The sequence below is a fragment of the Schistocerca cancellata genome, chromosome 2, assembly GCF_023864275.1.
Source record: "Schistocerca cancellata isolate TAMUIC-IGC-003103 chromosome 2, iqSchCanc2.1, whole genome shotgun sequence".
NCBI classification, from domain to species: Eukaryota; Metazoa; Arthropoda; class Insecta; order Orthoptera; family Acrididae; genus Schistocerca; species Schistocerca cancellata.
In genome coordinates, this window is record NC_064627.1 from 379,868,214 (window position 1) to 379,883,890 (window position 15,677).

General features: G+C 38.4%; 1 protein-coding gene across 1 annotated transcript in view; it reads right to left on the reverse strand.

The window, feature by feature from the left end:
- Positions 1-5,683: 5,683 nt before the first annotated feature.
- Positions 5,684-15,677, reverse strand: part of LOC126161774 (transmembrane protein 164) — a 175,746-nt gene continuing 165,752 nt past the window's right edge. Inside the window, exon 5 of the mRNA XM_049917843.1 lies at positions 5,684-6,219. Within this exon, the coding sequence (XP_049773800.1) occupies positions 5,893-6,219 (327 nt within the window). The 3' untranslated portion in view covers positions 5,684-5,892. The remainder of the gene's footprint in view (positions 6,220-15,677) is intronic.

Below are 15,677 nucleotides of genomic sequence, written 5' to 3' on the forward strand. Positions count from 1 at the left end.
TAAAATTGTTTTTAGGCTGAAAAATCTCTCTAGGTCTCTCTTCCAGGTACAGGAATTAAAGTTACACACTATAATTTCTCACACACTTCTTGTCACATGTACATTGCAATTTAATAAATATGTATGCAGCGGGTTTCCTTGCATTTGTAAGCATATGCCGAAGACAATGACTGATTCTTAAGATTGTTTCTTACTGTAAAACAGTCATTCCATTACTTAACAAACATTACATATATTTTCAAAGCTGAGCAAGATTTGTTTACAAGCTGCATGTTTAATCCCGTATATACAGGTGTCAATTCAGTGCCAGGTTCATAAATTTTAAAATTTCATCATTTTCACTAAAACTTTTTGTTATATCCCTAAAATCCAAGAGGTCTTTTTCATGAGACTTCATTGCAGTCAGAATTTAAGTTACTAACATCCTTAATCAACCTCACTTTCTGCATAGCTTTAGTCAAGCTAACAATGTTTAACTTTATAAATGACTGTACAGAATCGAAAAATTGAAGTTCAAGATTACATCTTACTGATTCTCTAAACTACGAGGGTGAGTCGATTATTATCCGCAATTTAGTTATATTTTTGCTTATTTTGGTCGTACTGTCATTTTATGTTGATGACGCATGCTTTGTTTATTTCTTTTTATATCTTTGCAATTTTCAAGCTGCTATGTTAGTTTCGTTATCGCTGCCGTGCTGTTAATCATGGCTGCTCTGCTGTCTATTTGCACCAAAGAAGAGCAACATTCAGTGATCCGTTTTTTGTGGTCGGAAGGTGTATCGGGCTGAAATTCATCGAAGAATTTTGGTACAGTACGGGAACAGTGTTTTGCCACAATGGATTGTCTACGAATGGACTGAAAAATTCAGAAATGGTCGCACAAGTGCTATGCACGATGAAGGAGCTGGATGACTGTTTACCGCCACAAAGGAAGAAACCATTGAGCATTCACGTAAAATGATTCTCTTAGAAAGACGGTTAACTACTGACGAAGTGGCACATCGTCTACAAATTAGTCACGGTTCTGGCAACAAAATCATCCACAGCAGACTTGGGGTTGATAAAGTTTGTACAAGATGGGTCCCAAAACAACTCACACAGTTGCATAAACAAACGCACTTGGACACCTGCAATAAACGTTTGGATCGCTATGGTAACGAATGGGACAACTTCTTAGGCAGGAACAATACTGGTGACGAAACATGGATCCATCATTACGAGCTAGAGAGTAAACGGCAGAGTAAAGAATGGAAACATCCAAATTTGACATACAAGGAAAAGTTAAGACCCAACTGTCCGCAGGAAAACTGATGGTTATGGTTTTTTGGACGCACAAGGTCCAGTACTAGAACATTATGGGGAAAGGGGTAGAACAATAAACAGTGTATGTTACAGTGAGATGCTTACTGCCCAGCTAAAGCCTGCAAATCAAATCAAACTCTGAGGATTGCTGTCAAAAGATGATGTGTTGTTGCATGATAATGCCCATCTGCATACGGCTGCCCACACTATTGAATCGCTCTAGAAACTCAAATCTGAAGTACTGGAACATCCTCCATATTGTCCTGATCTTGCCCCTTCTGAATATCCCTTGTATGGTCCACTCAAACAGGTATAGGGGCCGTCGATCTGCCTCGGACAAAGCAGTGAAGGAAGCGCTGCATTCCTGGCTTGCAGTTCAACCGAGATCTTTCTTTTATCAGGGAATACGGAAGCTTGTACAACTATGGACAAAGTGTGTTGAAACGCAAGGAGACTATATCGAAAAATGTTCTTGGAAGTTTCCTTTTTGATTACAATAAAATTTTATAACTACTTAGCGGATAATAATTGACATACCCTAGTAAAATTTCATTTTAAATTACAAGATGCCTATCCATTATCTAGCATGAATCATGAAGGCTAAGGTCCTAAGTGTGAGCTGTAAGAACTAATGTGTATACTGGAAGCTTCAAGAATGGTCATAATAATGTTTACTATTGGGGCTCAGAAAACAAAGTTAAATGTGATTATCTACATATACAGTTTCACTTAGTAACCTAGCTCAGTTTTTACAGAATAATTATATTAATAATGCCTACCTTGTTTTTATCCACTTGAGTATAGACAATGTAAGGAATAGCTGCCCTACATCCTTCAACAATTAACATTCTTATGCAATCCCTCCTCCCCAATCACCAATGCATTTACTGTTGTTATGGTGAGATATGAATGAAATTACACAATAATTTTGAAGGCCTTGTTGAATTTTGTAATTATGGTTTGCTAAAAGTTAATCTGTGTCTTAAAGTATCTAATTAAATATTATCCCCAAAATTTGAATTACAACCATGCATTCCAATACATCGTATTAAAGAATAGATAACCAATCACACATATTTATTATAGTAGCATAATGAATCCATAAAGTGACATTTTCAATATAAGGCTGCCTGAAACGACTTGTTAAGCACATAATATACTTTTATTGCAGAGCAGCAATTCATGTGACCTAATTTAAGGAAACTACAAATAATCTGAATTTGGAGTGGTATGGATTTGAATCTCACTTCTCACAAATGCGAATACAGGACCTTCAGCACTGCACCATATCACTCAGTATTCTTTGAGGACAAACATTTCTTTGCTACCATTATAAAGGCATTTGATATTATATACTGTATAAGTTTATAACATTTTACAGTTTCAGAAATAATAAAGGCTAGAATGTACAAATATACGAAAATTTTCAAATTTAACTTAATGGAGGACATCACCATGTACCTATTGTTTGTATCAAGCACCTTAGGAATGCTCACATTAACAATTTGTGCTACGTAGTCTATCAACAAAGGAAGCATTCTTCCCTCCACCCCATGAATACAGCAACTATTGACATACAACAAATACAATATTTGTAATAACAGGTCTATACAGAATAAAACGTCATTATGATGAGATATAATGCTCACTCACTCACACACTCCCACAAAACTTTTTTCTAGAGGTAATGAGGAACATCAAGCATGGTGAGATTCATCCAGCAAAGTAACATTGTTCCAGCTGTTCAAATTTCATGACTATTAGACTACAAGCTGCCCAAGTTTGTTTTGGCTCAATATCTTTGATGCAAAAAAAGCACCAGAGAACCTTTACATGGGTAATTAGGAAGATAAGAGATGTGGCAAACATTTATTACCTGATAATATGCTTATCTTAGAACAGTTTGCATTTTGGCAATGAAACTTAACATTTCTCTAATAATCAATGAGCAGATGAAAGAGATAGTTTTAAAGCTAGACTGGGATGACTTTGGTATCGGATACAGGAAATTTATAACTACACTTTCACTTCTCTTCTAAAGAAGTTAATTCAAAAATAATACAAAATGTGAAGCTTTTCAGAAAATGTAGTATATGCCTACTAAATAATACCTCCAGAGCAAATTTCAAAGATACAAAAAGATTCACAGGCATACCATGGAAACTGGATTTCTACAACACCTACAAGAGAAACATAAAGATGAGAGGACATCCTAATTCTAGAGTACCCTGAACATGTCAAGCAAATTTGTTTAATCAATAGGCCTAAATTTTGCCAGCTGTAAATTTTCCAAACTTTATTTTGGTAGTAAGAGGTGTTAGGTAAAATGAGTAATGAGTCCAACACTGTTAAATAATTCAATGAGGCAAAAATAAGTTTGCAACTACATTTTTTGGATACGAAAAATTTGTAAAATATATCATGAATTCTCTTAAATTTCTAAGTTCAATATACTACTGCCACTTCTCATTAATTCACTGTCTCATATCAGCCATTACCTACTTGCAGCCACCTTCAGAATGGTACATATAAATGTTTTTTTATTCACTGAAGGCTGACACCTGGCATTTACTTTCTGAAACCTTCGGAAAAAATATGAACTGGAAAATATTTCTGCAAAACACATTCTGACAGTAAAATACAGGCTGCAGCCAAGGAAACTTTCCATTTCAAAACAGTTCTTGAAATAGCAATTTTAAAATAAGATTTTTCACTTAACAACAATTTTAAAAAGAGATAAATTCAGAATGAATAAGTAGACAAAAGAATTTGGTGATGTTTTCCCTTTCTGAACATGGGAAACAACTATGCATTTACATGAAAGAACTGAAACTCGCAGAACTATCATTTGTTACAATTATCAGTGACTAAGAATATTTACTATGCCTAATTATTTGAGTACCTCATTAGCTTTCTATGTTTTCTGAGTGAAGATAACATATAATGCAGCAATGTTTTTTTTTTTCCTTTCATAGCACTAGTTATACATGCCAATTCATGGCCCAATTGAAAGAAAGGAATGTGTGCAATAACACAAAACATCCTTTAAAATATTGGAACTATCATATCACACACAAGCTACTACCAGTCAGCATCTGCGACAAACAGAGAGTTACAGAAGATAAAACTATCTGCATGATGTATTACAAGCACCTTGTTCTTGTCACAGAAGCTGATTCATGAACTAACACTGTGTCAAAATATTTTCATTTTGAAATGAGAACTTTTATGTATCTAGATCTCACTGCACAGATAAAACTGTTCACTGAACCGTTGTCTGCAGGATAATATTTCAGGTTTGTAAACAAAGATCCACATAATCCAATGTACCTCTGGCTGAAGTGGTCAGTGTTGTCAAAATATAATTGTGACCAATGGATCCAATAAAACACTGTATAATTTAAGGTGCTCTTGTAGGGCCAAGAGCCCCTAAAACTATCCTGCAGATGACAGTTTATTCATCAACCACAAAAACTGGAGTACTTTTTTTTTATCACAGATTCATGATTATTACTAATTCTAAAAGATTCTGAAGGATTCAACAGCCACCTCCTAGCACAAAAACTTAAAAAACAGTAAATAAATGTGTTGCAAATAAAATAACAAAAAAATTAGTAAAAGTTTTACTAAAGAAGCAATCCATATTAACAGTCAATCATCTTAAATAAATCACAACCTGAAGGCAAGAAAATCACAGAAGACAAATTCTGCACTCAAATATATGCATAAAACTGGCCAAAATTAATGAAATCCACATTTTCACTAAACAGTAGTAAACTGATAATGAAAATAAATGCAAAGAATTATGATACTTTGAAAAAGTAAATACAGTGCTTTCTAAGAACAGTCAGAATTAAAATTCATGTTTCAGTGCTGTTAGCTAAAACTGTGTATGCTAAAACACAATTCAAGTCACAGAATAAGGGATAAAGTAATACAGATCATTGAACAACATACCATTATGTACCTGTCTGTCAGTGGAATAGCACAATTTCCAACATAATTAAGACATTTTAAGGCAAATGCCATTCACAGCATTTAACTGTGCAATAACTGAATACATACACATTGTATTTTAAGTACACATTTCACAATATCGTATTGAGTATTCACACATTCAATGTATCACACATAAATAAGGACATCTTCACTGCAACAACAGCTACCATTTTATCACTAACACTGTGATGATATCCTAAAAGGAACAGGCACTACCTTTTACATGTAGGTACACTACCTCAATAATCTCATTTTATACACAGCTGTTATTAAATTAAATTGTAAAACTTAAAAGAATTGAGTTTGGTATAAAAACCCTTCTTAAAGGCACTTGTACAGTCAATCTAGCTAGATACCTAAAATGCCTCCTGTCAAAAAAAAATTGTAAATCTGAAAACGACTAGATTAACACAATCAACTGATACAATTAAAATCATCTTGGCTTTTGTAGCAAACTTGTAAAGAATTATAAAGAGTTTCATTCTTTGCTTCATTTTGCTGAAATAAATATTTACTAAAATAGTACTGACGGCTACAAGAACACAGCATAGCTGCTACAACTTACACAAAAATTATACAGATACTGTCTTAATCAATATGATGACAGCCGTTATTCGTAGAGTGAAATTCTGGTGAATGTTTTTCTGGACTTGCCTGTGGACTTTGTTTTAAGGAACTTCGTTTACCTGGTCCTCTATCCCCTTGAGCCCATGAACTCATGTCAAACTCCAGAGTATTCTTAACTTTTGTGGGTCCAAATTTTGTAAGGAAAAATGCCGCCAGCATGCAATATGTTTTTGAAACTAGTGGGCACAGAATACCCTCATGAATAATTGTGGCTATCCGATAGTACTGTCCATAGAATGGATCAACACCAATAGGGCACATAATGTGATTTATATTTATACCCGACCACTGAAACAGAAAAATAAACAATACATTCAGTGCATAAAAATGTTTGGTAAGCAGAAGAGCATGCATATTTGTATCATGTGTTACCTGCATAATTTTATACAGCATATAGTCTAATAACATTTGCATGTGGCATTAACAGCACACTTACACTACTGGCCATTAAAATTGCTAGACTAAGAAGAAATGCAGATGATAAACGGGTATTCACTGGAAAAATATATTATACTAGAACTGACATGTGATTAAATTTTCACACAATTTGGGTGCATAGATCCTGAGAAATCAGTACCAAATACAACCACCTCTGGCTGTAATAACGGCCTTGATATGCCTGGGCATTGAGTCAAACAGAGCTTCGATGGCATGTACAGGTAGAGGCCCATGCAGCTTCAACACAATACCACAGTTCATCAAGAGTAGTGACTGGCTTATTGTGACGAGCCAGTTGTTTGGCCACCATTGACCAGACGTTTTCAATTGGTGAGAGATCTGGAGAATGTGCTGGCCAGGGCAGCAGTCGAACATTTTCTGTATCCAGAAAGGCCCATACAGACCTGCAAAATGTAGTCTGTGCATTATCCTGCTGAAATGTAGGGTTTCGCAGGGATCGAATGAAGGGTAGAACCACGGGTCGTAACACGTCTGAAATGTAACGTCCACTGTTCAAAGTGCCGTCAATGCGATCAAGAGGTGACCGAGATGTGTAACCAATGGCACTCCACACCATCACGCCGGGTGATACACCAGTATGGCGATAACGAATACACGCTTCCAATGTGCGTTCACCGTGATGTCACAAAACACGGATGCGATCATCAAGATGCTGTAAACAAAACCTGGATTCATCCGAAAAAATGATGTTTTGCCATTCGTGCACCCAGGTTCGTCGTTGAGTACACCATCACAAATGCTCCTGTCTGTGATAGAGCATCAAGGGTAACCGCGGCTATGGTCTTTAAGCTGATAGTCCATGCTGCTGCAAACGTCGCCAAACTGTTCATGCAGATGGTTGTCACCTTACAAACGTCCCCATCTGTTGACTCAGGGATCGAGATGTGGCTGCACGCTCCATTGCAGCCATGTGGATAAGATGCCTGTCATCTCGACTGCTAGTGATACAAGGCCATTGGGATCCAGCACGGCGTTCAGTATTACCCTCCTGAACCCACTGATTCCATATTCTGCTAACAGTCATTGGATCTCGACCAATGCGAGCAGCAATGTCGCAATATGATTAACAGCAATTGCGATAGGCTACAATGCGACCTTTATCAAAGTCGGAAACGTGATGGTATGCATTTCTCCTCCTTACACGAGGCATCACAACAACGTTCCACCAGGCAACGCTGGTCAACAGCTGTTTGTGTATGAGAAATCGGTTGGAAACTTTCCTCATGTCAGCACGTTGTAGGTGTCGCCACCGGCGCCAACCTTGTGTGAATGCTCTGAAAAGCTAATCATTTGCATATCATAGCATCATCTTCCTGTCGGTTAAATTTCGCGTCTTTAGCACGTCATCTTTGTGGTGAAGCAATTTTAATGGCCAGTAGTGTAACTTAAAATATTATATAACATGTTAAATTTTATAAAAACAACATGTCAACAGTTTGTTTTCTCTGAAATGAAAATACAAGAGAATAAAATGGCCAAGATATTTTCTGTGTAGCAGAGAGCTCCAACAAAAGGAATAAACATTAATTATTTACCTACCATAGTCCATCACCAAGAAGTGGACTCTTTCCAAGCTTTTTTAAAGATGGCATGTCAATAGACTATGCAAGAACTGAAACTGAATATGACAAGAATGCCCTGAAATTTAGTTCAATTACTATTTTCAGGAGGTTTCCTGATAAAGACACATTGATACAACGATGAACAACCAAAATGTACACATATGACTCTTTAGAAGTAAGTTGAATGTTTGCAACATCTGATGCTTGCTGGAGTAGTCAGTGATTCTTCCTCTCCTGGTCATCATCATCGTAGCAGTACCACATTAGCACTTCATTTCTTCATAATTTCCCAGATGACGGTTGAAGGACATAAAAGAACTATTACAGTTATGACAGTTCCACCAAAGGTAAGTTAGTTTTTGGCAACAACTTATAATTTGTAATAAAAAGTTTAGAGTCCTATTTCAAAAAATAATCTGATTATAGGCCTAGCAAATTTGCTATTCATGTTAGTGATTTTTGTTTCATGGGCAGTAGACCACCATGGACCAATGCATATTTCCCTTCTTAACACTTTGTTTTCCAACAGTGGAGACATCATCAGAACTCAGATAGCACACTGAAGTTGTTTAATTTTGAATCTGCTGTGCAAGTCTTTATAGCTTCTGAAGATGTCTTTAGCAGTGGAAGACAAAATGTTAAGCAGGGAAATATGCCTTGGACCACGTTCTAATGCCAATGAAACAAAAATCACTGATAAAATTAATATGTTTACCTTGTGACTTCCTTCATCCACAAAAAGTTTTATGTAAACCTTCTTTTTTTAGGGTGTATATTTCCTGGGATCTTTTTCTTTTAGCATTTCCTGAGGCATAGGCAGGGTGTACTAAATACTCTGGGCATTCCACTTGTTCTCCTTCCCTCTCTCACAACCCTCAAAAAGCTTGCTGTTGTATATTTGAGAGCTGTCACAATGAAGTCATAATGAAAACATTTATGAATGTGAAAACAAATCAACTGAATAAAGGTTAGCCATTTTGCAGGTTTTCTAATGAAAACAAAGCTGAAGCAGGAACTCTTAGCAAAATTACTGCAAACCTAAGAAAATAACTAGTGCAGTCTATTTATGTTAGTTAGCTGTTGTTAATCTATTATGCTTGTTTAATAAGTATGGAAATATACTGACAAATGCAAAAAGATAAAACTTACCTACATACTGTATGAAAGGTGGTCTTTTTACATTTATCATTATTGTCTATTACAACAGTAACAGAAGTCTGTAATCCCAATCTCTAGCTAACCAAATAATTTGGTTGGTTGGTTGGTTGGTTTGGGGAAGGAGACCAGACAGCGTGGTCATCGGTCTCATAAGATTAGGGAAGGATGGGGAAGGAAGTCGGCCGTGCCCCTTCAGAGGAACCATCCCGGCATTTGCCTGGAGTGATTTAGGGAAATCACGGAAAACCTAAATCAGAATGGCCTGACGCGGGATTGAACCAAATAATTTACGGAAAAAGAAAATAGTAGGATATGCTGTCAATTTACTCTTGAATTTTCCGACCTGTATTTATCTTGTCATAGATGTAACGTTAAACACCAACCCTCCAACCTCCTTGGATTTCCATGGACTTCATGTTACTTGTCTTATTCTTGCAGGTGGTGTATGAGGTGCCTCACTTTAATCTCTACTGCAGAATATCTTAAGAATACATCATACAAAAAAGCATTTCTGATAAAACCTATTGTAGAGTAAAGGTAACAGTATTAGTTCCAGTCTAGATTTCTCTTTTTTATGAGAACCCCCATGTTCTATTACATATACCGTTTCCACATTAAACTTAAGTAACTTTTGTTTGAAACTTCTTTTTATTATCCCAAATGAGGCTGTGCTCAATGAAAATAAAGTAAACTTATTTTTTAAAACATTAGAATTCCTATTGAATGTGATCATCCTACATCAAAAACAAAGTTTTATGATGCTTTTTTTTTTTTTTTTTTTTTTTTGGTCAACACAATTAGGTTGTGCATATATTCGTTACACATCATGTGTTCATGGTAAAGGCCATTTCTTTTCCAAATTTGAGTCCTCATATGTGTACTAAGTGATTCAGAAACATTAATATTTTCATCATTTGACATACGGTGAAGTGCAATCCTTCTGTCTAGGTCTGTGAGAGTTGTCTGTAATGCTGTAGGTATCGATACAGTACTTTATCTTCTAATATGTGATGACTTACCTGTTACCAAGCTGTAGGGATAGTGACTACCATCACTGATAAAAATTTAGATCCCAGCCATCGTTTAGATTTTGAACAAAAATAATCAGTAATGGTCGTCAAAGTCTTCTGGTATAAGGTATCACCCTCATTCTGCCACAAGCATTGTCAAAGAGTGCAGAGAATCAGATAAAGGTTCAGGATACAATCTTGCCCTTCAGATAGGAAACTGTTTGTCAAAGTGGAAGAATCAGCAAATCAGCAATGTTCAGTAGAATGAGGATGCAGGAAGAAATGAAAACAACTACTTTAAAGACACACAAAGTTTACCCACAGGAAATGTGGCCAGCTATCCAAAAAGTGCCACAATGATTTCCATTGGCACCAAATTCTTGATTAGTCCTGATTTTGAATCTCCAGGAGAAGACTACTAAGAAGGAGAGGACCATGAGAAAATAGTTGGGAAACCAGTGAAACAATAACATGTCATGAGTTGGAGTGTGAAATCTAAGAAGTCTGAATGTGGTAGGACACTACAAAATTTGAAAAGGAAAATAAAATGGGTCAATCTAGATATTAAAAGACTCAGTAAAGTGAAATGGGAGAAATTAAAGGATTTCTGGTTTGATGAATATAGGGTAATATCAAAAGAAATCACACAATTGGAGTAGGATTCATTATAAATAGGGAAGTAGAAGAAAGAGTGAGTTACTGTGCAGTTCAGTGACAGAATTATTCTCATCAGGATTGACAACAAACCAATGCCAACAACAACAGTTAAGGTCTACATTTCAATGTTACAAGTAGAAGATGAAGAGAGAGAGAGAGAGTGAGAATACAAACATAAAAGAAAGAAAGAGAGAGAGAGAGAGAGAGAGAGCTTGTTGAATGGGCATATTCACCATATAGGAATAAGTGGAATTGAAAGCAATGGCATCAACATTAAGACTGCAAAAGGAATTCCACTAAAAAAAAAAAAAAAAAAGAGGAGATTTGGATGAGGAAATGTCTAGTTATATAAAAGAAGGAAAAGTAGATATATATTTGGAAGACATAGAGGACCCAAGAGTCTGGCAGAGCTTTGAAAGACATACAAAGAAACAAGGCAGAAAGGACAGATAACTATAGTAACCTGCTGATTACTACACAAACTGCCCATAGTGGACATTAAGTCAGGCCATTACGGCATGACTATTGGGCATCAACATTCAAACGATGTGCCTGCAACTACCCAAGGAGGCCGCCAGGAGCAGCCTGGTCACCGACTGCCATCACCAGGTCTGCTGTGCACACATGGCACTGCACCAGTGACATGTCACATGGATAGGGTCTTTATAAGGGCTGTTCACTGTATTTGAGACAGGTGAAATACTTTCACTGTATTCTTGTTGATTTCACTATGACCCAATGAACTGTATCTTCTTTACAGCTGTGTTTCCTTGTGCTCCTAGTTAGAGAAATAACATTATTTTGGAAATTCTAAAATCATTGGGGGAAGAGGTAAGCAATAAATTAATTAGCATGTAGAATCTGTGAAACAAAACTGGAGAAATACCACTGTGCTTTCAGAAGTACATCATCCACACAATCCTGTAGATAAATGCAGAACCTCTCCTACAATCAGCTTAACAGCTCATGCACTCAAGACACTATAGCAAAAGGTGGGTCATTTACACTGTGTATAAGAACCAAGATGAAACAATAAGAATGGAAAGTGATGAGTTAGTGTTCAGATTAAAAAGGTGTAGGGCAGGGATGCAGTCTTTCTCCCCTACTGTTCCATCTGTACATCAAAGAAGCAATGATAAAAGTAAAATGAAAGATCAGGAATGTATACACCAACAACATGGCCACAACGAAAAAATGTTTATTCTTGCTCAACATACAAGCGAAGAACAGCTGAGAACATAGACACAAAAACAAAAGCCATCCAAGAACTGACACAAGCAGTTTCTGATGGTGGATGCCATGCCATGTGCACAAATCACATGGCCCACTGTAGGCAGTCTTTGGTGGCCAGGCAGTGCAGATGCTATTGGTGGCATATTCCAAGTCTAGTGCACCAGCGACCCAGTGCTGTGGCATGTATCAAAGTATTACATACACGGTTATAGCAGCCACACTCTTTTGGAAAAAGGACACTCCGCCAATGTGAGTATCAGGGTGACTGTTGAACCATCCATGGCCTCTGCAGCAGACACTGCAGAGGATGACAGCAGTGGCAGGAGATTCTGGGCCAGTACAGGTAAGTAGGGGCAAAAGTGGTGCAGCCATTGACAAGCACAGTGGCCACTCCCCTGTGAAGTATCATAAAACAGGACTGGTGACAAGGAGGCTGGTAGCATATCAATGTCCAGTCCCTTGACATGGTGTGGCTGAGCCGCTGGTGATGGCACCAGTCAATCAGTTGAGCGGTCCAGTGTCAAAGGACACCATCCCAGCCAGCAAAGCATCACAGGAAGACCTGGCAGCAGTTGCTGCAGAGGCTTGACCCCAGAGGAGAGGCAGGAGGTGGTGAGATCCACAAGGAAGATGGGTTCACCCCCACAGTAGGGACGTCTGTGGTGGTGCACGATCAGTCCATCACTGGTGCACACCATACAGAGGTGGTGGCCTCAGCTGTGGACCATAGCTGAAATCCACTTTGGTCGGCGGCCGAACCTATGAGCCCACAATGTAGCGCCAGGAGCTGATGAGCACTGTGCCAAAAGGTGTTAGTGGGGTGGCATGAGGAGATGCAGGAGGTTGCATGGCTGGCAACCAGGGAGCCTCTTGTCTGTGGAGGAGTCTGTGACACACTTAATTTGAACACTGAATGTGTGGCCAAGATGTCGCTGCACCATTAGATTCGGGGTGAAAAGGAGCAGCAGTCACATGGAGAGTTCCTTGACAGGTGTAGAAATCATTGAAGGCATGAGCCACAAACATCTAACAATGGAAACTCTCCATTGCACTCTCCTCCAATTTAGTGTTAAGAGGGTCTAGTGAACAGCACATCAAAAACTGAACACAGATTAAGCATGGAAATAGGAAGACAATGTACTGAACTGTGAAAAAAGGCAAAATAGAAACAGTGAATGGTCCAAGAACAAGAAGTGCAATATAGAACAGCAATTGAGAGAGACGGCATCGTGGTGAAGTGATTTTGATGTTGGACTGCCAAGTGGGCAAGCTGCATTCAGGTCTCCCTTGTGCCATTTTCTTTTTCTTCGCTGTTTGCTTTATTCCACTTTGTTTATTTGTCATGGTGTAACATCTGACTGCAACAACGAGGGTTAAGGTAGGAACCTATAATGGAAGTTGATTCTACACAACTATTCTATTGGTTGGTTGGTTGGTTGGTTGGTTTGTGGGATTAAAGGGACCAGACTGCAATGGTCATCGGTCCCTTCAACTATTCTATTAGCAGCCAAAAAGAAGTGGCTTTTGAATGGGAACTGCAAATGTTTGATGACAAGGCGACAAGTCAGCTGAATCCTCCACTGGAATACACGTCTGGTGTGTCATATATGGCATTAGTGACAGTACATGTGTCATTTGATAGGAATCTCTTATTGACGCACTTAATTTGTATGACTAGTAAGTGAGTCAGATATGTCTCCTCGCCCAATACAGGTGTTCGTACGAATGTGCATGTGATTACTCCCAAGGAAATAATGAAAACATAACAGTTTGTCGCATAAGCTGCAACAATGAACTCAAGAGTTTCACACTCACACAGTTTCTCTGTGCTCTGTTAAAACATTTTTTTTTAAAGTTCTTGAAGTTTTGTTCCATTTTGGAAGTCTTGAGTCTTGAATTGTTTTGTTGTAACATAGTTCACTTCTGTTTATTTGTTGTTTTCATGTCTGTGACATACCTATGTGGTATCTCGTCTGCTCTCACTCTCCATTACATTTACTTGCGACGGTTACATATTCTAACACGTGACTCATAGTCTACAGCCAATGTATAGTATGACAACTGCCAAGACTACAGAAAGAGAACAAACATTTCAATGACTGAACGGACCGTTCATACTGTTCCCAGAATGAGATTTTCACTCTGCAGCGGAGTGCGTGCTGATATGAAACTTCCTGGCAGATTAAAACTGTGTGCCAGACTGAGACTCGAACTAGGGACTTTTGCCTTTCACGGGCAAGTGCTCTACCACCTGAGCTACCTCAGCACGACTCCCACCCTGCCCCCACACTTCTACCAGTGCCTCATCTCCTACCTTTGAAACTTCACAGAAGTGTGTGTGTGTGTGGGGGGGGGGGGGGGGGGGGGGGCAAGAGGTAGTTTTGAACACAGGTCACCTATTTGGTAGCCCAACACTACAACCACTTAACCACAATGCCGTTGCTGCTGCAGTTTGCCCTTTACTGAAATTCTTACTCCTGAACCAGTCAATGTTTCTATTTCACTTTACTTTTCACACTTCAGTGTACCTTCCTCCTGTTTTCATGCTTGATCTGTGTTCAGTTTTTGACAGGCTATCCATTGGGCCATCTTACCACTAAATCTAAGGGGGAAGGGGGGGGGTGGGATGGAATGGGTAGTTTTCACTTGTAAGGAGATTGGATAATGTATAGTAATTTAGAGAAAGCATCAACAACCAGTAAAAATTTAGAAAATCAACATGTATGTCTTCCCATGTACGCTGTGATGAGGGCCACCACGTGCGCATCACCTGCAGTGCTGCCTCTTGGATAGCATCAGATATGGCAGGGATCTCCAAACTATGTCCCACAGGCTCGATCCAGTCTGTTATGTCAGTTTATCCGCCCTGCTGACTGTATTTGAATATGCTTGATAAAATGAATGGAACATGAGACAATATGCCATTTAAATTTAAATGCCATGTTTAGAATCCTAGGATATCTTTGCACATGCAGAGAGCCACTTGCTGCTAAGTGCCTTAAATTAGTATGTTCAGTTTTAAATTATTGTAACTATATGTTGTACAGAATGATGATGCAGCCAGTGTTCATCATTTTATCAGTTATTTGGCCTGCTGTGGAAGAAGATTTGGTGACCACTGGGCTATGGTGAACTGAAACATGCTGATGGGCCAGTAACTTGGTAAGCGAGACCCCCTCCCCCGAATGTTCTTGATGTAGACCAAACATATTTCACTGTAGGGCAGTCGGGATCTCAAACCTAGGCAATAGCCCATCTTTAGCTAGGAGAACACCACCATCAAATACTGGAAGGCAGTTATGGAGGGCAAAATAGTAATGCAAAGGATTAAAAACACTGCCCAGAGGCCTGTTGGGCCAACCATACTGGGCAAAGTGAATAATTTGATGCCAAACCGGATCAACAGTTACAGCAGTTGCAATCTGGCAGCCCACAATAGGATACCCTTCGACTGTGTGTTGTGCCTCAACATCTACACAAAAATGAAGGAATTCATTCTGATCAAAAGTAGGATCCAGCTCCATGGGTGCAGGGACAGTGCATCACCACTGGCATGCTGCACAGTAGGTCAAAAATGCATTTCATAGTTATAGTGAGACAGAAATAAGGCCTAATGTTGAAGGCAATGTGCTACTTTGTTGGGTAAAGAAGCTGAAGGATCGAACAA